We start from the raw sequence: 22,802 nt of genomic DNA, 5'->3' as shown, positions 1-22,802 counted from the left end.
TACGCCCCTCGCAAAATCGGGACAATGCGGAATAATACATACTCGAGGGTCTCCTTAAGAGTATTTCCGTGGCGCGATGGATGGGACGGACGGGAAGAACGCGGAAAGGAGGACTCGAGGAGTGCCCTCGTTGGCAACGGGGCCGAAACAATGGACGAAACTTTATTAGTCGTCAAACCGGGCGGCGGGGTCTCTCCGCTCCCGACTCGAGTCGTCTTCGGGGAGCCGCGATCCCGGAACCTGGCCGAGGAAACAACCTCTGTTATTGCCCGCCGCCCCGCCCGTTATCCCGCGAATTCGCGGCCCATAAAGCAAATCTCCCGCTCGCCGATTCTGTTTGTCGTTCCCGCTGCCGCGTATTGCGTCGCTTTTCCACCGACTTTCCGTCGACTTTCCGTCGACTTTCCGTCGGCTCCTCGCGAGCCGAAACCGACGGGAAGAGCGCCGATCGCGCCCCGGCCGCATAAATTCGGCTCTTTCGGCAAAGACGCGTCGCGTCGAGCAGGAGGCACGACGGAAAAAAGCCTTTGCTCAAACAAGACGCGGAGCGGCTCGAAATTTACGGCTCTTTTCCGGCCAGCGGACATAAAAACGGCTTACACCTGCTTTTAATCGGATTTACAGGTGCGAACGGCTGAGGCGACGCGAGCGCGGCCAAACTTTCTGCAAATATTTCTGCAACGTTGTCGCGGATCCGCTGGAGCATTCGCGCGAGAGACTCGACTTCTCGCGGAGGCGATTTCGGCCTTGCCAAAAAAAAAAATGTAATTTGTTCCTGGCCTCGGTTATCTCCTTGTAAATTGAAAAATCAAAGAATCGATAAATTCCAGGTCGTACCGAAACGAAGCTTCCCTCCGTGTTTCCGAATGCGGGCTCGACTAACAAGATTTTAAACTCGCGTCGGCGTCGTAAACGCCAGACGCAGGAGGCCCTCGTGTCTCTTAGGGGTAGTCCGTAACAACGAGACAAACCAAGGGGTGCGTTTCCTCGCGGCGACTCCGGTATTCGGCGCGGTTGCCAGACTCGTAGAGCGTCAACCCCCTTCCGCGTTTATTGTACCTAAGAGCCTCGCAGGGGTGCAATCATCCACGGAGATAGCGAGCAATCACCGAAACGCGAGACGCCCGCGACCGTGGCTTCGCGACTACCGTTCTCTCGCGTTCTCTGCCGATTGAACGAATCCGCCCAAAGTTTCCGATGCATCGGAAAATGTCCCGATAAAAGGGAGCAATTTTTGGCGACGTCGGTCTCGATCGAATCTCGTCAGGTTCGAAAGTCCTCGGGGTGGTCGCGATTTCGAATTCTTTCGTTCCGGACGGATTCGGTCGATTCGCGTTCCGCGGGTCGAGAGGGAGAGAGAGAGAGAGAGAGAGAGGAGAGCTCGGTCCGCTGCTTCCTCCGTTTACATGCTTCGCATCGAACTTCGGTAATCCTGAGTTATGGCGGATTATGTCGTCAATTTAGCTAGCCAGGATCAGGTGTGCCGAACACCATCTCGCTGGCGAATACCGCGGACGGAGACCCATAACATAACCGTAACCCGAGGCTCCGCTTCGCGTAACTTAACGTACGCGTCGACGCATCCGAGTCGACGATAAACATCGTCTACAGGGATATCGGTTTCGAGCGCGGGGGTGCGCCGCGACCGGCGGCGTCCCTGGCGGCGCCGAAAGCGACCGGGGAGCCTAAACGGTTCGATCCGAGGTTTATCCGCGGTCGGGGCGGCGGGGGAGGTCGCCGGGAGCCTCGTCCCGATTTTTCGACTCGGCGGCCAGGGGGCCGCATATCTCCGGGGATCACCGGGGCTGCCAACGTCGAAAATATAAATCCGCTAAAATATCGGGAGATTAGCGCCCGGACGCGATACCCGATAGTCCGGCCGGGCGGCCGGGCGGCCGGGCGGCCGGGCGGCCGGCTCGCCAGAGACGCCATTCTTTCTCGTAACAATAATTTGTCGTTATCAAATAACGGCAAGGTCGGCCGGGCCTCGGCTTTGCGGCGGGCCAATAAATGTTTGCGAAATAAAATTTTACTGCCGAATAATACCGTGGAGTTTGTTGCTATTGAATTCCGCCTCGTTTCGCGGCAGGACCGTAACCCGCGTTTCCCGTTTTATCGCCGCGGACCCGGAGGGCTCGCGAGCCCGGTAACGACTGTCCGCGCCGGATCCCTCATTTGGGTTCTCGCCGCGCGGATCCAGGGGAAATCGCCCCCTCGCGAAACGATCCCCTTAAGGGCGACGAGCGAGGCTTCCGGGAAGAAGGAGAGGACTCGCGCGCCGCTCCGAGTGACCGCGCGAGGACGCGGGGGCGTCGATCGAGGGGCCGAGTCGAGCCGGCAAATTCCAACTACCGGAAAGATATGCAAATTCGGGGAGGTCCTCGGTAATTCCGAGGTAGCCAGACCGCGCGCGTCGGGCCCTCGTGCGCAATAATCATTAAAAACTAAAGGGCGAGAAGAGGGGTCGAGAAGGGGCGGCTCCGACTCCGAGCGGAGCTTACGACCTGGAAGCTCCGCTCGGGCGAGCGAGTCTCTCGCGAGAAAGGAAACTTTCTTCCCGAGAGCCTACGAAAATTCCCCTAATTTCGTAGTCATGGCCGAACGACCCGGGTAGAGGTTCGGAACGACTTTCCGGTACCGCCGCGCAGCCCCCCGCGGGGGGAACCGGTCGGCGGTCGAAGACGGGGTTCCACTGGTATTCGACGGGTCGAGAAAACGAGGCGGTCGGCCGCTTCCCGAGCGTTTCCGTTCGGCGTTACGAGAGGGAGACGTCGGGTCGGTACCCGGGAGCGCCGCCGGCGGCGCGTCGGCGCGTCGGCGCGTCGGCGCGTCGAGGGCGCCGCGCGCGGCGGCAACTTCATTTAACGGTCCTTGTTTATAAACTGAAACAGGACGCGCCAGCATATAACTCCGAGCTTCTAATTACCCGGAGTGCTTTGCTTTTCTTCCACGAGGAAGCGCGCGAGAGCCGTCCCCGCCCGGGCAAAGTTTAGTCCCACGCCCGGGGGGCGGCAATTACCGAGGACGGATCGACCGCCGGTCGATTGTTCCGCGACGGCTGCATAAGAAAAAACGTAATAAATAGCCGGAAAAGAGTGAGCGAAAGGAGAGCAGCACGGGCGGCGGGGGGCAAAGGGGAGCGAGGGACGGACGGACGGACGGATGGCGGAAAGAGACGGAGAGAGAGAGAGAGAGAGGTGCGTTCCCTGATAATTAAGTCCGTTATGGAGAAAAGGACCAGGAGCGACGTTGGTACTTTCTTGCATCGTCGAAATGGTTAATTAATTTAATTACCGCCTTCCACGGGTTTACCTCCTATCTTTCTTGCCCATTGTTCGGACCCCCGCTCGCTCTCTCTCCCTCTCTTCTCGCGGTCCCTTTTCTTTGGAGTTTCGCCGAAGCAGGGCCCGCTTTCCGAGGGTTCCGTGACACCGGCAGAGCCGGCAGAGCCGGCAGAGCCGATCGACCGGAGGAACAGCGCACCGTGCCTTGAATTGGAATTTAAGCGCGTAACGGTTGGTACTCGGCTAAGGACGAAAGTAACAATGGCCTTTGACGCTCGCTCGCGGATTAACGCCGCGGCGGCCCTTTCGCGGAACGAGATGTTCGCTATGACTTTTATCGGAGTGGAGCTCGGAGCCACCCCGGGGCCTCGCACGTCTTCCGGCCGGATTCGTTTCGATTCTCGCCGCGCGAGTCGCGACCTTCCGTCGAATCGTCGAGAGACAGAGAGAGAGACGGGGCGCAATTCGGAAACGAGCGGTTAATTCCTTCCGCCGCTTTTTAATTTCGAAGCCCCGTTCGCGACGGGCGGGGAGGCGAAAACGTGTTTCGGACATTGCGCGGCGGCCAGACGATGGCCACGCATCGAGACGTAACGACGGGCTCGGTGGTGGCCGTAGCCCGTTAAATTTAATGTTTATCGACGCGAGCGTAAAATTTAATTAATCTAAAAGTGATTATGAGCAAAAGCATGGTCGCAGAACGCTGATTCTATCACCGGCAATCGCCCCATAAGCCCGGATGGCCGGCCATAACCCTTCGGACCCGTTTTACTTCACTCGACGGACCTGACATAGCAGCTAGCTGCAGTAACAGTTTGCCCGGCCCCGGCGGGCGTCCCGCCGGCTTTTCCCCGCCGACTTCCCCGCGAGCCGCAAAGGCGCCGCCCTTCCCCCGCGACGCGGCCCAAGGTCGGTCGAATTTCGAAAAGGGGACCGGAACGCGCCGCGACGAAATTAGGTATTCGCGATTCGTAGTTAGAATTTGTCAGGCATTATCTGCCGATGTAAGATTCGAAACTTTGAATGGATGGCTCAAGGGGATCTTCAACCCTACCCTGCCGCCTCGTCCCTCGTATTAATTCCACGGGCCTACCGCGGCAACGTCTCTCTCCCGGTCGCCCGGTCCCTCGGGTGGCGTGAACGCATTCCCTTTAACGACGACCGATCGAGACGGAAGATACGCGATCATCTCGCCGATTACGCCGAGGACCTTCGCCAATTAAGGGCGGGCATTCGATCGCCGGCCGCCATTTTGGCGTCCCCGCGAGCGGAGGGGAGGACTCGAGGAATCGTCGGGCCATGAAAGAATCCTCGAGCTCGGAACCCCCGCGACCCTCCCCGCCCTCCCCCCGTCGTTCCACTTGCTACTTTTACTTTAGCGGATTTACCGCGCCGGACTCGGGATCGTTCGATCGGCCCTTTCCCTCCCGGGGAATCGGAAAAATGGGACCTTCCTCCTTCGGTCGACCGATCACGGACCCTCGTTCGAGGGCTCGTTAACCCGCCGCGACAAGGTTAAATATCAGCGGGTAGTTAGCCGAGGAAACGAACGAGGCCGTAAGAGTGTCTAACGACTCCTCGGGTCTCCTCGACGATTACCGCAAAGCAAACCACCTAACAAGACATTGTTCCCAATAGCTCAGCCATTCCGACCGGCCCTCCGCCCCGACGTCTTCTCGCGGAAGGCCGCATCCAGGCCGGGCGCAGTTAACAACCCCTGCCGGGCGACGGTCGTTAGCGGCCACCCTCCCTTAAACTCAGACCGCGCGAGCTATCCTTGCCCCGAGTTCGACTACCCGGCCTAACCCGACCCCGAGCAGCGCTCTCCTGCCGAAGCCTCGCGAGGGTAGTTTGCCCGACCAAAATGGCACCGACGGCGCACCGGCGATGGCCCATTGATGGCTCTCGAACCTCGTAACATTAATTCGTATGGGCCGGAGATTAGCTCGGATTAGCTCGCCCGCCGCCGGGCTGCCCACCGTCGTCGGAGATTCCGAACTTTGCTCGACCCCCCTCGGAGGCGTCTCGGGGTCGGAAAGAAGGGGGGCCGCGATCCTCTTGCCCGGTCGTAACGCCTAACTACCCTCGTCTCTGCGTCCAGCCGCCTGACCGAGACACGTCTCGTAACGGCCCTTTGCCGGACCGGAACGGCGCCGATGGCCCACCGGTGACGCCGCGGCGAACGTTAATTCGGATGGGTCACGGTTTACCTCCGATTAGGCTACCCGTCCCGAAGGCGCGTTGTCGAGGGAGCGAACTCGGTCCAAACCTCGGGTCGACCGAGCGGACGAACGAGGCGCGTCCAGCGAGTGGCGGGCTCGCTCGACGGTGCTCGAGAGATCCTTGGCGTTCCTTGGGGCGCCTCGCTCGTTAATTGCGCGCTCGATTTATGCAGGAGAGAGGATAATCCGTGTAATCGAAACACGGAGAGGACGACGTCTTCGGAAACGGCGAAATCCTCGAGGAAGAATCGCATTATCTCGAGAAGGGGAGTGGCTTCTTTCGAGTGTCTGAGCGGAAGCATTATCCCGGACGATAAAGTTCCTCGCGATAATGTATTCCTAGTGGTATCCCGAGAAAAATACGGATTAAGGCTCCTAAGCACGGATTTAACGCTTATTTATCCTCCGCTAAGTACCGGCATTACGGCGCATAACACCCCTCCTAACAGCCGGTTTAGCTTTTTTATCCCGTTCCGTTGTCTCTCTTCCGATTCCCCGTCTTCCTCGTGCCGATCGCCCAACGTCGCGAGTTCTAAATACGTAACGCGTTTCGTCCTGGACGCGATTATACCGCCGACCGAGAATATATCGTTTTCCCCGTAACCTTCGCTCACCTGCACGGGACGCGGCCGCAATTATACCTCGGACTATTTCCTACGGTTACGAAACGCCCTCCGACGTGCCCTCGCGTCGGTGTGGCACATTTTCGAATCCTCCGAACCTCCCGGAGAAATAATTCATCGAACCGTCTCGCGCGGTCCTTCCGGACGCGATCGGAAGTTGGCCGGGACTCTCCCAACGAGGGCGAAGACGGCAAGGAAGACCCTCTGGAAGAGGACAAACGTTTTTACTGCCTTGTCGGGTTTAAAAGACCGCATGGAGGGCAGCGAGCCGGTTTTAAGTATTTGATTACAGCCCGTGGCAGCCCGTAACTTCTCCTCGGTAACTACCCCGAAGGTGAAACTACCCTGTGCCTGCACTTCGGGCCCCTTACGTTCGAGTCATACAATACTTTGTTACTACGCCGTTAATTTTAACGCGCGCTACGTGCACCTGATTTCTTTAACTTTTCCACTTTATGGCGTTACGTCCTAGGTATACCCGCCACTTTCTCACTCGCTCTATAAAGAAAGGAAGTACCTTCGGGGATCGCTTCGGCAGCTTCGAGAAGGACGGGACGCACGGATGGAAAAACGTTTCCTTTTCCTTCCGGCATTCCGCGGGGGGATCGTTTCGTTTTCGAGTGCGGCAGATTTTTCGAGCGCGTCGCTCCTTTTCACTTCGAACGAATACGGTCCCTCGCCTCTCGGCGGGAATTCGAAAATCGGGTTCACCTTGAAAATAGAAAACGAGAGAACGGAGTCGACGAGCCGCAAAGGGTTGCGGGAGCAGGACCGTTGGAAATAAAACGGGCCTCGGTCGCGACTGCTCGATTAGTTCTCGTTGCGGTCGTAAGAGACACCGGTGGTCTTGCGGGACGTTGCGAAGGCGAAAGGCGAAAGGCGAAGTTCGCGTGCCTACAAATAACGCGTCCCGGTAGTTAGCGCGAGGGTGCCATTAGTATGTATCGGCGAGAACATTAGCGTGCATTCCCAGAGGGGATATTCTTAGCCGGAGACTCGAGAACTACGTACCCGGCGGAGGAGGAGGACGTCGGTAAGCTCTAGGAGGGTAGTTACCGACCGAGGCGAGGGGTGAGTACGGTACGGGGCTGCAGACAACTAACTTACCTCTAATGTCTCGTGGACCCGCCGTTATCGCTCCGTTTGAATTTACATCGCGTCCACGTGACCCCGGACAAAGCGTCCCGATCGCTCGGGGGTCGCGTGCCGAAATCGACTGCAAAAGTCAAAGGGAAGCCCACCCCTTTGGCGGGCGATATCGTCGAGTTCGGCCCGCGGAGCGGAAAAATCGGTCGAAAGTTTATACGAAGAGCCGGCTCGAAACTCGCGGTAGGATAATCTCCAGACCGAGACGATAATCTCCTCGAGCCGGGCCTGACTTAACCCTTGGTTAACTGCTCCTAACCACTGAGCGGTAAGTCTTGACGATGCACCGAGGGGATGGAAACGCGTGACGGGTGCAAGGGAGGTTAAAACGTAAAACGAAGGGGTTGTCGGCCGTACCGGCAGACCCCGACGGCTGATAAGTAGCCCGCTATAAGTATCCACCCCGAGTCTTGCGTAAGTACACGGGTTCGCGCTCGAGTTAATCACGGCCTGGTTCAACGACCGATCGCGATCGTTCGATCGAGCAATGCGATTCATTCTCCATTCCCTCCCATTCCCATCCTATGGCTCCGCCGACAATTTTTCTTCCTCCTGCGGAACTTTGCCGCGAACGACCCTCCGATACGCGACCCCCTTTTTCTCTTAATCCTTTTCTCCGAATCCCGAGGGACGAGCCGAGTGTCGCGGCAAAGACCGTTCGTCGGGACGAAACCGCGTTGGAACCGAAGAGTGTCGCTTCACGACCGTTATCTCCCCATTAACGAACAACCTCGCGCCGTAAACGCGGACGCGAGCACCCGAACGAAAAGGCCCGTTTACGCGGTCGCGATCGTTTGCGTATCGTAACGCGCGGATTACCATGGATACGTCATAATTAGGTTTGAGCTTTTCGAGGCGGCGATACCCACGCAAGGAACCCATTTCCATTTGTGCCATTCCGTACCGTGTATTACGAGCTTCTGGAATGGAGCAGCTGACGGGCGCCCTCGTACGCGCCCGCCGCCGACCGTATCGTTTTTCGTATCTTTGGCCCGACCGCTTCGTTTGCGACCTCCTGGTCGTTCAAGGGCCATCGTCGATCTCTCCTCTTCTCCCAGAGGAGATTATTTTTCGGAATTCGCGCTCGTTGGATGCCCCGCCCCGGTTGTACGGAGACTCTCGGGCCGGGAGGTCGAATTTGCGCCGGGGATTCGGTATAATTCGCTAATATCCCCGACAGCCGGTTATCGTAACGAAGCGAACTCTCCCTCTTGTTTCGGCGCGATCCTCGCAAAATGTAACCGATCGGCCGTCGGGCCGTCGGGCCGTCAGGGGAAAATATCGGGCGTATTGGCAATGACACGGCGAATGCGTTATTCCGCTCGCGAAACGCTTGCGTTTGACAGTCCTGTCGCTCTTCCGTCCGGCCGTACGCCGAGCTTATAATTCACGCGTCGAGATACCGGCGTTATCACCGATATCGGTTTGCCGTCCGACCTTTTTCTCGGCTGGCCGGTGCCCGGGGGAACGGGGAGGGCGGACAAAATCGAACGGCACGCGGAATTTCCGCCGCGCGTTCCGACAAAGTGGACGCCGCCCCTCGCTCGATTAACTCGCGGATTCGCCCGCGTGACGCCACGTTCGCGGCGCTTTCTCAAAAATCTCGTTCTCGAGTAGAAGAGGAGAGAGATCGGAGGCAATCGAGAATCCCCCCTCGGCTCCGTTTCGATCGCCTCTACCGGGGGAGAAAGAGTGGAACACCTTTATCCGGAATCATCCCGTACATCCTAAACAATCACACGGGCGGCCAGCCGCCATTATAGCCTTAACTTTCCGCGTGGCGGCGGCGCGTTATGTATAGGGTGTACCGAAGGAAATAACCGTCATCTGTATTCGCGATAACATCGTAATTGAATGCGGTTGACGGGGATTTGCTATACACCGAGCCCTCCTTGCCGCTGTCCGCCCCTGTCGCGGGTCCTCGGTTCACGGGTATTAATCATATCAAGCCTCGGAAAAATCTACCCTCGCCCTCCGCCCGCCGGCCGCGCGGAACGACCCGACTTCAATGCCGATGCGGAGAGATACACCCGGGAGTCGCTTCCGTCGCTTCCGTCGCCCCCAGGGCGGACAGGGGCGCCGTCGCTTTTTCCGAATCTCACCTCGGCCCTTCGAGGACTCGCGTCGCAGGAAACGGCGCTTCGTCGCGGAGTGGCGTCCTTTAGCGTTTTCGAGCGATAAAATTTGAAATACGGCGCGACGTGGCCCCGCTCCGCCCGCGGAGGATGTCCGGGTCATAACGCGGTACAGCTCGCTGCCTCGGAGAGTTACTTCGGGACGCCTCGTCCCGTGAAAGGAATTCTTTTTCGGAAGATTCGGCCTCTTTCGGCCGCCATCGATCCGCTTCGACCGGCGGCGAACACTTTGTTCTCCGTTTTCCGCGGGAGAGTCCCGCGAGATGAATCGGGACTCTTCGGCGGAGGGGCGCGGCATGACACCCTAATCCGTGATCTTTAATTCCAGCGCGGGAGGGGAGGGACCGCGTCATTTGTCCGCCGCGGGCCACCCCTCGGATGGAAATTGCCCGGACTGATTTCATTTCGGTCTAGATTATTTTAAGGGGAGGTTTTTGCGCCCCGCGGGATGATTAATGAGATTTTTTAGGGGGGCCTTCTCTCCCTTCCCGCCCGTCTCGGCGCGTCTCCCCGAACCACGGAGAATCCAATTTAATTTTCCGCATACCTCTGTCCGGTGGGCGCGGCCGCGCGGTGCGCGAATCCCGTGGCCGCGATTGCCGTCGATTCGGCGAACTCTGCGGCCGGTCGAGGGCGACCTGCAAAAGACGTGGCGACGGCGGGGCAAAAGAAGCGCCGGCTTACCTCCTTCGGTATCAATAAGAATGTATTTTTTCTTCGGTAGTAATGGAGCCCTATCGATCGCAATGTATATATAATATGTATATATATATATATTTATATATTAATACTATGCTAATAATGACGGTATGTACAGATGAATAACAAAAAGTATCTTATACAATACCAAAGGACAACAATAATAATACCTTTTATACAATATAAGCTTTGTACTTAATCATACAGCGGCGTAATTTACAATGGTTTGCGTCGTCGGAAGGTCGAAGAAAGACGAGACAAAGGGAAGCGCTGCCCTCGCCGCGTCGGATCCTTCCGCTTCCTCTCCTCTCTGCGCCCTTTTCGACGCGTCCACGGTCGCGCGTGCTCTTTGGCCACGATTAGACTTCTTTTCCTTGCTTTTGGTTCCTTCGTAAAGCTATGACTAAGCCCCTCGTCGCAAGAAGCATTTTCGGGTCGGACGTCGCTCCCTTGATTACAAGGTAAATACGGATAACGAGCGATTCCTCCGCCATCGAAACGCGCGCGGACTCGGTCTCTCCGACCGTTTCGGCTCGCGTGACGAGATGCGTTTCCACCCCGCGCGACCAAGGGAGCCGAAACGCCCGGCCGACCGCGACAGGGCCCGCGCGAGGTCGGACTCGCCGATTCTTCGTCGGCCGAGATCGAGGTTCGCAGCCTCGACGAGGCAACGGAAAGTCTTGGGAAACGGCCGAAACGCGTCAGCGAGGGGCGTTCTATCTTACGTTAAAATCTTTGGTATTAGCTGTATGAAAACCCAATTTACCCCGGTTCCTTTCCTCCGTCCTCCGTTTCGGGTTCCGACCGCCGGAGGAGGGTGAGGTCGGTCGCGCAAAAGAAAAGGAAACGTAGCGATAAAGTCTTTTCGAAGCGACTCGATTTCGGTGATCCGCGGCTTCCCGGACGCAAAAGTACGGAACCGAGAAGTGCCACGCGAAATCCTGTACAAGGGATTCCCGGGAAAGGGCGACTGCCCGCCGAGGGACCGCTCGATCCAAGCTGGCCCGAGCGAAAAGGAGACCGTTTACCGCGAAGATCGATGCGAGCAGCGAATAAGAACGGACGAAAATCGCTTCGACGGCCCACGTCGCGACCCGATCTTTGGATCCGAATGTCGGCAAACCTCGGGACGGCCCGTTTCCACGGATCTCGTCGCCGAGTCCTTCGCCCCGGAGACGGCGAGCGCCCGTATGTTCGGCCGAAACGGAAATACCCCCCTACACGTACGATCCAGCTCGGATATTTACAGATCGTTCTCGACTCCTTCTTACCTTCCGCGCCTCGCTTCCTCTCCGGGCCTGCAGGAAATATATTACAAGAATCCTCGACGCGCGATCCCCGGGAGGTGCGCGGCCTCTCCGAAGAGGATCGGATCCCCCGGCGCGCTTCCACTCGTCTCCGCGGACCTGTGGGTCCCGATCGGCAAGACCGAGCCGCTGATTCTCGCATCGACCCCGCTCCGATCGAGCGAGTCGCCTTCGGGGAGGAAAGGAAGCGCGAGAGGGACGGGGGTAAGAAGAAACGGTGAAAATCCGCAGCTTCGACCCGATCACAGTCACGGTTCCCTCGTGCCGTCGTCGCTCGGGAGCCCTTCGAGGTCGTCGACGCTCCCGGTGGAGACCCCTAGTATCCGTCGAGACATCTGAGCTTTTTCAGGGGCGGAAGGGCCTCGTCTCAGCTGGTCGGCGCCGGCATGGACATCGGAGGAGGTTTCACGGAGGCCAAGCCGGGACCCGAGAGACCGTTGTTGTTCATGTCCCCCGGGCCCCGGGGCCCCGCTCCGATGGAGCCGTTCATCGTCGGCGGGCCCCCAGGCATCTGGCCCTGAAACGGTCGAAGGCGCGCAATGAGTGATCCGGGAGTCGGCGTCGCCGTCGCCGTCGACGATTCGCGAGGGCAAGGGGACTCACGTTCGTCACGTGGGGGTGCTGGCCCAGAGTCTGCGGCTGGTGAGGGTGCTGCTGCAGGGGATGAACGTTCTGTCCCGGGGGCGTGGGCGTAGGCGACAGCTGCCTCTTGATGTGGGCCAGAGACGCGGGCGGGTGCAGCGCCATGTTCGCGAACACTTGTCGCTCGCCGTAGTCGTACTCGCACAGGATCTTGTTCTCGCACAGGTAGAACCGGTCGCCGACGCAAAACCTGACGGATAAGAAAAGTGCCGAAGGCTCGATCAGTCCCGAGCGTCCGGTCGGACCTCGTCGCCGGAAAGGGAAGAAGAGGAAGCGACTCCGAAAAGAGATCGCCGGACGGAGGGGCAGGGAGGGGAGGGGAGCCTCGGCGGTTATCGTCCTTCCGTCCGCAGCCCTCGCGGCGTATCCGCTTTGATCCTCGCCGGAAATACGGGAGCACCGACCGGTCTGGCCGAGAGCAGATACTCGTAATCGCGGGCCAAATAGAATTATCGCATTGCGCGTACGTTCATTGTGGAGCCCGCGCCAGGCCGCTCTCCGGCCGCTCTCCGGCCGTTCCCGATCCTTTCGCGCCGGTCCTGCTGTCCGGTGATACGCGTCCCGAAAATTCCTCGGCTCGTCCCCCTCTCGCCCGATCTTGGAAAACCTCGGACCTCTTGGACGATTAAAAGAGCCGTCCGGAAAGAGACGGAAGAGGAAGCGAAGGGAAAAAGTCGGGGAAGGACGGGGTATTAAGAGGGGAACGGAGCTAGGGGAGGGCGCGGCTCCTGCATGGAAAATTTCAATCCGGGCACGCTCGGATAACTCGTTTGAATCTTTAACGAGGGTCTCCGAACAAAACGGACAGGCGAGCCGAGGCGATACGGGACTCGTCGGGACTCTGAATAAATAAGCGAAATCGCCGGGTGCGAACGTGTGACGCCATTAGGGCCGTTTTACTGCCGTCGCTGCTCGGCCCGGGCCGTGGCCGGATTTCAAAGAATAATGCGCGCCGAGCCCCCTTTTCGCCTCTTTTCGCCTCTTTTCTCCCCGAATCCATACTCGGGACGTCCTCGCGATTGGCCCGATTCGACCTAGGTCTCGCGAGTCCTCGCGATCGCTCCCCGGGCGAGGCCGGTTCCCCGCGAGCTCTCCCAAGGCCGAAGATCGTTCCCGTTTGCACGCGACGAGAAAGCGGAGATAAGGGAAAAGGGAAAAGGGGGAAAGAGGAAAGAAGGGCCGGCGAATCGGGAACGACGACGGGAGGCAGAGCGTAAAGTTCTGGAGACCGGTTCCGATCGCGCGGGGTTTACTTTTTAATTGGACATCCGTTAAATTAGACCGGACGTCTTTTTAGGAGAGTGCTCCGGGAGCTAATTGGATCGGTAAATCATCCCCTAACCAGGGACGCGAGCCAGGAGGGGCGCAGGGGCCGCCACCAGCCACCGCTGGCAACCCTTTATTCCGTGTTATTACGGTCTAAAGTTACCCCCGTGTAATTGTTGTCGTTTAATTGCAAGTTCTAAGTCGTCCGCTCGCGTTACCCGGCCTCTCTTGCGTAATTGCACCCCAAACTTCCACCCTCGGGTCGCCTCACGGATGGAAAGTAACGCGAGGTCGCGGACGCGCCCCGGGAAGGACGTTCGACGTCCCGACGCCCAGCCGCGGCACGTGCCGGCCGAGTTGCCGCCGGATTCGGGGGCGCCCGTCTCCGCTGCTTTGGCGCGAATCCACCGACTCGCGGCGCGGAATCGACGCGGGAGGGCCGCGGGGTCGAAGCCGGCGCGGGACGGCCGCTCCCGGGGGTGCCGCCGCGAGGAGGGAAGGAGGCGCACCGGGCATTGTCGAAGATAGACAATACGAGACGATAAAAACGTAAAATTGATGCTCTTTTGTTCGCATTGTTTGAGAAGCCGTACAACGTTTGTTGCACGCCCGAACGAGCCATTGCCGTTGGCTCGACGCTGCGACCCCTCGATCCGTCCCGGCGGCCAATAAGCCGGCATTGTCGCGCTCTCCCGGCTCCGTAGTTTGCGCCTTTTACGGTCCCGATCGCCCGCTTCGCGGATCCTCCTCCCTCCGCCTCGAGATAAGGCTCCCGGCCCTTCCCGACCCGAAAAATGGAAACCTCGGGAGACGCGCGAGTTCCCGAGCCGGCCCTCGGCGAGGCAATCTCGCCGGGAGCGAGCGATTCGATACAAAAGTGTCAGCGGTATCCGGATAATTATGTAACTGCGCCCCCCTCGGGAGAGGTCGAGGAGCAGGAGGAGGAGCAGGAGGAGGAGCAGGGGGAGGAAGGCAGAGGGTGATTTCCCAGCTGGGCCGTAAAGCAGCCCCGGAGTGGCCGCGCGTCCGGCGACTTCCGGGCCGCGACTCACCGCTGGCTGCACTGCTGACAGGCGAAGCACTCCAAATGGTAGACGTTCGTCCTGGCGCGCATCACCATCTCGAAGGCCGGGATGGTCTTGCTGCAAGCCGCGCAGAATCCGGTGTTGCCGAAGAGCCTGAGGTAGTCCCTCTTGCAGAGGATCAGGTTCGCCTTGGTGTACAGGGTGGAGCCCACCTCGCCCAGTCGACAGTCGCAGCAGCCGCACTTGAGACAGTCCTCGTGCCAGAAAACGTCCAACGCCTTCAGAAGGTACCTTCGAACGGAGCGCGAGCCTTTAGACGGTCGGTCGCGACCGAAACCCGGTCTCTCTCCGAGAAGGACTCACCTTTCCGTGATCGTCTTTCCGCATCCCGCGCACTCCTGTTGCGTCGAGCCGTGTTTGCTGCTCTCCGACTTGCTCACATCCATCGTCATTCTGCTCTGAACCGTCCCACCCTCTGCGAACATACCGACAAACGGGCCCGTTATCGCCGCGATTAAGGACGGTTCGGATCCCTCCGCGGTCGGCTCGAGCGGAGCGACCGACTCCACGGGCGGGATACTTTTCGAAACGGCAACCCGAGATCGTCCGACGACAAAGCCTCCGACACTTTCGAGGTGACGCAATTATTTCCCGGCACCGCGATGCAGGCCGCGCGACTGCAATCGCCCCCGGCTATCGAATGCCTCGGTTTGATATTACACCTCGCCCCGTCTCATTTAGCCGCGGTAAGTGGCTCCTGGATTAATCAGGGCCATTGTTATCTATACGCGCGCTATCGGGTATCTCGCGTTGATACTCCAATTGACATCCGAATCTCGAGTCGACTCGCCCGAGACCCGACGCGAGCCGCGTCGGAGGAGGAGGAGGAACCGCTCGTCTCCGCTGCCGAGTCGAGATTCGGTCCTGCGATACCCTGTCCGAAATTGCCCGGGGTCCGCCTTCGGACGGGGACTTTTAACGATCGCGCGGGGTTGGCGCGGTGCGAGTGGCCGGGACAACGTGCAATAATTAGTCCCCCCTAATTGGACCGTCGTCCGGTCATCGTCAAGGGCCGACCACTCGGCGACGAACTTCTCGACGAAAGTCGGCGGAGAGGTGGACCGCGTCGATTCGCCCGATTCGACGAGGGTGGTGGTCTGGTTCCCGCCAAATTTTCTCAACGTCCGACGTCGGGGGTTCCGTCAAAGTCCCGTCGCTTCGGAAGACGCTCGAATCGTCCGAGCGCGATCGATCGCCGCTGTCGCCTTGGGCGGAATCGGGGCGGAATCGGGGCGGAATCGGGGCGGAATCGGAGCGGAATCGGGGAGAGGCGGCGTCCCCTTTCGCCGCTCGGGCCCTCGGGAAGGCAGGAGAGAGGACCGGGCGCCGATGCAGGCCTCGGAGGCGCGGGGGCTTAATTAATTAGCCGGATACTTTGAGCAACAATCCATTATTACATACAAACATCCCCCGGCCCCAAGACCGAGCCAGCTTTATGCTGCTAATTGGCCTTCTCAGACCCGGTAGAGCCAGCGCGCGAGTTATAAACGCCCCTCCTGGCCCTCCTCCCCTCTGCCCGCCACCCGCCACCCCTCCACCCCCCGCCATCCCGCGCGCCCCTTTCGTAGTCGCGACGCGACGCGACCACGTAACGCGTACCGGGCGGGACTCCGCGCGGATAGCGCTAATAACGCTCGCGAAAAATCCCGTGCAGCGGACGAGAGCGAGGGGAGGGGAGATAATTGCCCGCCCTCCTTTCCCCCGGGCTGGGATTTTCGAATAGGACCGCTCGTTAATTGGGGTGGGCCACGAGGAACGAGGGGCGCGAAACGGGGGGATTAAAAACTACTCGGGAGTTCCCTCCCGGTCCTCGGACGAGCCCGACCGGGGGGCATCGGCTCCCCTGGAGGGTTCGGGAGCGGAAACCTCGTTTCCTTGGACTTGCTCCGCGAGTGGCTCCGTGCTCGATTTTTCCGGTCCCGCGTCGCCCCCGCTTCGAGCCCGCTTCGAGCCCGCTTCGAGCGCGACGACCGAAGGATCGAGAAGGCGCTCGCCGACGAAGGGCGATCGGAGGAGCCTCGACCGGACGATAAATAACGCCGGCAGGGAAAGGACGGCAATATCTGATCGGCGAATCCGCGACGGATACAATTTTTTATTTGCTCAATAAGAGACGCCCGTTGAGATCATGAAAGTGCCCTAACGGCAATATGGGGCCGTCGGTCCGTCCCTCGGACGCTCGCCCCCCGGCGCCGCGCAAAGGGCGAGGGGTTTAATAAAAATGTCAAATATAAAATAGCCGGCGGGGACGGACATTTAGGAAATAAATAAATGTAAAAGAAAGGAGGAAGGGAGGGTGGCGGGCGCGTCGCGCGGTATAAGAGAACGGCCCCGATACGATATTACGAGCGGCGGGCGGCCGGAGGGGGCCGGAGGGGGCCGGAAGGGGTCGCGGGAGAGAGAAATAAGGCCGAGGGGAGGGAGCGAGAGGTCAACGCGTCCGGAGCTGACGCGACTCCATTCAAATGGCCCGTGCACTTTGCAATTTTATGGAATTTTTTCACGGTTCGCCCATCTGGCGAACGGAGGACGGCCGACCGGCGGTCCTCGGAGGCGGCTCGCGATTTACGACGCCGATCCGGACGCCGATCCGGACGCCGATCCGGACGCCGACCGGACCGGCGAAACGATCCTTCCCGAAAATCCGCCGCGCGTCTCGAAAGCGACGCCGAACGGGGTTTTGGCGCAAACCCGGCCGAGCGATCCCGCCGCCTGGTTTCGGTGGCTCGATAATGATTCACCCTCCCGGTCGCGGCCCGTGTCATTATACCATGAAGTGGAGAGGCTGCTAATTAGTCATTAGCGGAGGAAAAAGACACCTCCGACGACGGCTAGTGGCCCGGGCGGGGAGAGGGGCGAACCGCGCGCGGCGCCGACGCCGACGCCGACGCCGGGGGGAGCGGCCGACTCGAGCAAACAGGGTGTAGCTTCTAGCCCGGGTCTAATTGGACCCCGGCGACGTAAGTTCGACTAATTGAGACCGGGCCGGACGGGCCGGACCCGCCGGACGGAGGCGCCGCCGATTCTCCCGACCCGCGAGCGTTTCGAGCGACTCGCGATTTCGAATCGGGTCTACGAAGGGAGCGACGAAGGGAGGGACGCAAAGGAGTCCGGAGGGGGCGAAGAGGGGCGAGGGCGACTCGCCGCTGAGGCGCGCGAGGCACGATCCCTCGCGGAGACGCGCGCCGTCGGGAGCGTCGGAGTCCGTCTCCCCAGGAAGCTTGTTAGGCGTCGGCGAGCTCGCCATCTTCTAATTGGCGATATAACGATCCCGAAGGATAGAGCCCCGTGGCCCCGAAGGGCCGAGGAGAGCGCGTCCTCCTCTCTCGGAGCGCATCCCCTTGTTAGGGGTGAAATTAAAATTTGGTGCCGGCGTGCCTCTCCTCGTCTTTCTTCTCCGCTCCCGCTCCCGCTCCCGCCCCCGCGCCGAGCTCGTTACGCGAGCGAAATTTATACGTCTTCCGCGTGGTTAGAGTCGCCTCCGGACCAGGGTGCTCGGCGATCAAAGTCGCCACCCTCGCGCAGCGGACGACACCCGGACACAAAAGGAACGCGCGTCGGCCGGCGTCGCGGCGCCCCCGCTCCCGACGAGATCGAGGCCTCGGATGCCGGAAAGCGGACCGCTCGCCGGGAAAGCCGGCGGGGCGGAAAATTCCGCGAAACGGAGAAAAGCCGCTCGTCCGAGGATCGTCGAAACGCGGGAGGGGCGCCGCGGGGTTGGGTTCAATTATAGGTGAGGTTTAATTACCCAGGAGCGAAAAGCGCCGGCTTTTTCGAGCGCGATCCGAAGGCCGGGTTCGCGTGATTCACTCTCCCGCGGCTTGCCCCCGCCCCCGCCCCCCGGCGAAGCCTCGAGTTTCTATTTTCCCGGTGTGATATTGCCCGCCGCCCCCGAGCGACCCTCTTATTCCGGGAGTGCGGCTCCTTCATCTGGGATCCAATTAACGATAGGCGAGCCGAACTCGGGGCGCCGGTTAAAAATTAGCTCCGGGGCGAAGGGAGGGGGACGTATGTCCGGCGCGCGGGGAGTAAGAAAGGGGGAGAGCGGTGGCGCCGGGCCGGGCCGGGGCGGAGGCGGAGGAGGTTGAAGGATGACGGAATTCAATTTAAACTTATTTTTGTTCTTACAATATCTGAAATGGTAAATCTAAATACGGGAATAAAATGTAAAATTGGTTCTGCCCCCGGACGCCGCGCGGGTGAGGGATCGGCGGAGGGTCCGGAGATGCAGGGTGGTCATTGAAAATTGGAAAGTACTCCCCGGTCATAAATTAAACCGGACGGCTTCGTGATACCGCAGGGGTGCTCAACTCCCTTCGGGTGATGACTCGCGCCCGGTAACTCGACCGTCGACGCGACGTCGGCCTCGATCGGGAGGGTAAACGGACGATCGAACGAATTCGGACTCGCCGCTCGTTCCTTTTTGACGATACCATCCGGGACGGGGCCCCTCTCCCCTTTTCCATGACCGCCGAAGGGTACGAGTCCCCTCGAGAAAGGTCGACGAGATGCCCGCAAGAAAATCTACGCACTCCCGATACTTCGACGACAGCCAATATTCGTAAATCACCCTTATACGCTTAGAATAAGCATTCCCTCTCCCCGGAAAGCCCATACGTGGGAAATGCAACGGTCAGCCCGAGGGTCGGGAGGGGCCGGGAGGGGGTCGCAAGGCGGCGGGGAGGGGGCCAAGAAAGGGGCGAGGGCGGCGGCACCGCTGGCTGGGTCTCAGATTCTATTAAGATCTCGGTAAGTCTTGTTACACGGAGAGGCCATGCCGCAAATCTCGCAATAAAACAGCCACCGGTATAACGCCAATCCGACCGCGTCCTCTCTCTCTCTCTCTCTCTCTCTCTCTCTCTCTCTCTCTCTCTCTTCCTCCCTCTTTCTTTTCAACCCCTGCGCAAGTCGGGCGACGCGCGCGCCTCCGGCGGCGATCTCGCCAGCCGTCGCTCGCTCGAGCCCCGCCGAGTTCGAAAATTGACCCGCCGTTCCGCGATCTCGAAGGTCGAACGCATGACTCGGCCATGGCGAGCAGTGGAGGGGGCGCGACGGGAGCGGGGAAAATCAATCAAAACATTAATTGAAAGAGCCGAGAAGACAATGGGGTCCGTCTAAGGCGCCGAGAGGTAAGGGCGGTCTCGATAATCGAAAGATACCCCTCGCCGCATAGCCGGTATCCGGCGAAAAGCCGACGAGTTCGAAAGGGGTGGAGCGGATTCCGCGGGGGGGGGACGATTTCAGGAGGATTCCGGGATGTATGGAGAGAAAAGAGAGAGCGCGAACCGTAGGGGGGAGAATCCAGGAAGAGGGGAACTCCGGAAGAGTGCCCCTCGCACGGAAGTCCGGAAACTCCTGGTCGGGAAATAAAGCCGTTTCTGCCCGGCGAGACGGAAGTATTGTTAATTGTTCATTATTGAGATCTCGATTGTGTATCGTATCGGATTCTCGGCTCTCTTCGTTCTTCCCTTTCCGAGTCCCGTCCCGCTTTCCCCTTATCGGGCCGCGGGCCCGCCCTTTATATCGCCTTTTTAATTGCAATTTTCGGTCGGAGCCGGCGCGGCGATCGCTCATTTCCGTCACGTCGCGAGTCGTCTCGGGACCGGCGGGCTTCCATCGACCCTCGGCGCGCAAAGGAGCAGCCGGTGCCACCTGGCGGCTCGGGGGTCGATTAACTCGAGCCGGGAGCCCCGAAGGGGTGTCGATACGGGGCCGACCTCACCTAAGGAGATTACGCTCGGTCGGGCCGACCGACCGTTGCGCGCCACCTTTTTGTTACGCAAACGCGGGGATTAACTCGACCCGGGGAGAGATTACCGAAAAGGTCGTTACCTCGTCCTTGCGGGGACCGGTCGAGCGGCCGCCGTTCGAAAATCGACCTCTCGCGAGCCACGTCGAATTTCCGCCTCCAGCCGCGGCTAATTAGCCGCACCAATTTGCCAAGCGGGATAAACGGGACGGCGCGTGACGCCTCCGTTCGGGATTTTCAACCCCCCGGAGGGAAGGGGCGAACGCGGCGAGGGCGAGGGGCGCGGGACAAGAAATCGCTAACCTTCCGGAAGGGGCGCGTCGAATCCGAGCCGCGACGCGGTTTCGGCGGGCCGAGTCCCGGATCGACCCGGACGTCCATCGGACACCTTTGGCGGAGGAAAACCGCGTCCACCGGAGGAACCGTCGCGAGTACGCGAAAAGTTGGGCCCGCAGAGGGGACGGCGCGCGCCACTCGCGGGAATTTCCTTCGTCGATAACTAATATTGGATTCGATATTAGGTTAGGTCCAATATTAGATATCGGAGAAGGTAATCACGGGCGAATTTCGCCAAATCGCGCGACCGTCTCCTCCCGGCCCATTGCTCGAGCTCGACGCACCCGCTTTGAAAAACGCTCCCGGTCGACGTTGTCGCGGCTTCCAGAGGCGCCGAGTGCTGGAGGAATTTGTTGCTCTTCCGCGAGAAACGCGGCGAGCCGAAAGCCGAGGTTTCGCCGAGACTCGTCGCGTTTCCGCTCCTGGTCGCGACTAATTAACCGCGCCAATTTAACGGACAAGACGGACGGGGTGTCCCGTCGTCGCGAGGAGACGAAAGACCCCGGCAGGTCTTAACCCCCTCTTCTCCTCGACTCGAAACGAAACGATCGAGCCGTCCTCGTCGCCGACTAACGAGGCCGCGGCATCGAAACTACCGCTAATTATCGAAACCCAAGCGGACGGACGCCCTCTCATCCGTCACGCGGCCTCTCCGCGCAGGGTGGTTCGTTATATCAAGGGGATGAAATTCAACGACGCTACCGGTTCGCCGACTCGCCCTCCGCAACGGCGCGTGCGCGCCAATCGCCGCGAAAACCTCGACCGACGTCGATGCCGTCCTTTGACGTTTTTGCCTCTTCGAGTCGCGAATGAAAAATTCCGAAACGATCGGAAGCGTTTTGTTGGTTCGAGTCCGGGTTACGATCCGAGAACGCGATATTTTCGTCCGCTTTTCCTCCCATGAGGAGGTAATTTTAAAGTCCAGCCATTGAGACGTCTCGAACGCGGGCTCGTTCCCGGGACTCTCGGTCGAGGTTAACGGAAGGTGCAGCAGCCGGCAACCTTCCCGAGTCGCACCTGACATCTGCCGCTCTCGATCCATGCGGGGACCGACGACTCGCGAAAAGGAATACCCAGTTTTCTCGACCGGTCCGAACGTGACCGGGGACAAAATGGCCCGACGAATCTGTAAACGGTGACGCGTTCCCCTCTAGGAATTCCTCGACCGAGAGATTCCCGCGGGCGCGAAAGGACGGGCGACGACGTATTCTTCCCTCTTCGACTCGGACTCTCGACCGTTGCGGGAAACGCCGAGAAAAAAAAAAAATGCACTCTTTCGACGCGACTTCCGCTTTCGAGGCGTCGACTATCGCGAGCTGGCTTGTATTTCATGGCGCGGTATCTCGTTCGGCGGAAATATGCGCGTCTTAGGCGCGGCCGGTTTTACGAGGCCGGACGATACATCCGCGACGCGGAAGTTCGGTGCAAGAGAAAAACGTTTAACCTTAGACGTTTCCGGATTCGATGCTCCGGCTCCGACAAAAAACGAACGGACAGAATTTGACGCGAGTCTTCGAAGCGTCGTCACGGAGTTTGAGGAATCTTTGATTGTCCCGAAACCGAGGCCTCCGAAAGAGTCCCTCGTTCGGCCAAGACGAGCGCTACGTTTCCTGCAAATTTCGCGACGGACCGATTCCAATCCAATTATCGCGTCCCGCTCGTCGAATTGCGTCCAGATTAGATTCTCGGTGGCGGGCGGACGTTACCTGGCAATAAGTTCGAACCCTGGGGTGACTTCGCGTGCGGAGCAATTTTGGCCGGTGGGGGGTCTGCCGAGGGTGATCGAACACTGCACGTTGCTGGCCGAGCCGCTCGAGTTCGCGCACGGATCGCTCCTCCGTCTCCTAAGCGGGCCGGTCGGCCGACCTCGGCGAGGATCCCCGCGTCCCGGGCATGGTCGACTTCGAGTCGCCGAAGCGTTTCCCGCTCTCCTAAACCGGTCCCGGACGCGGATCGAGAACCTGTCGCCGCGGCAGCTGGCTGTAAACTGTCGCGTGTGCCGCGGCACGCAACCGGCGGTGATAAACCCCCACTCCGCGCGGACTAGCCGCCCCTCCGCGGCCCCTCCGCGGCCCCTCCGCGTCCCCGCCACCGACGCGCGCGCCCCTCCGAGCTCCCGGCCGCCCCTCTCGGGAGCTCGGTTTACGCTCCTCGACGGCTTACTCGGCAAACCGTGAAAGCGACTTAGGTTTCCGGACTGCGGGAGCCCGGCCGACGGGAACGGGTCGACTCTTTCGAATCGGAGAAACGTAAAAGATCTCGCGACGGAAATCGCCCCGGATCGTTGGGGTCTCGATTCGCTCGCTTG

The 22,802-nt window shown here is 59.9% G+C and overlaps 2 protein-coding genes across 5 annotated transcripts in view; one reads left to right on the top strand and one right to left on the bottom strand.

Moving 5' to 3' along the window:
• The window catches only part of LOC105698534, an 87,648-nt gene that overhangs the window by 10,056 nt on the left and 54,790 nt on the right, over positions 1-22,802 (top strand). The window lies entirely within an intron of this gene.
• LOC105698533 (LIM domain only protein 3) overlaps positions 10,124-22,802 on the bottom strand; it is a 39,181-nt gene continuing 26,502 nt past the window's right edge. For 2 of the 3 annotated variants that reach the window (XM_012422850.1, XM_012422851.1), the window contains 4 exons: positions 14,713-14,824; positions 14,377-14,640; positions 12,020-12,248; positions 10,124-11,933 (listed from right to left, as the gene is read on the bottom strand). In XM_012422850.1, coding sequence (XP_012278273.1) covers positions 11,784-11,933; positions 12,020-12,248; positions 14,377-14,640; positions 14,713-14,801 — 732 coding nt within the window. In that variant the 5' untranslated portion in view covers positions 14,802-14,824 and the 3' untranslated portion in view covers positions 10,124-11,783. Of the gene's footprint in view, positions 11,934-12,019; positions 12,249-14,376; positions 14,641-14,712; positions 14,825-22,200; positions 22,346-22,802 lie in introns of those variants that run through there. The other variant, XM_012422852.2, reaches the window with a different exon arrangement.

Source organism: Orussus abietinus, unplaced genomic scaffold (genome assembly GCF_000612105.2).
Source record: "Orussus abietinus isolate OABI.00-Male unplaced genomic scaffold, Oabi_2.0 scaffold58, whole genome shotgun sequence".
Lineage (NCBI taxonomy): Eukaryota > Metazoa > Arthropoda > Insecta > Hymenoptera > Orussidae > Orussus > Orussus abietinus.
The sequence above is the reverse complement of the archived record's forward strand: the minus strand, read 5'-3'. Positions and strand labels throughout refer to the sequence as shown.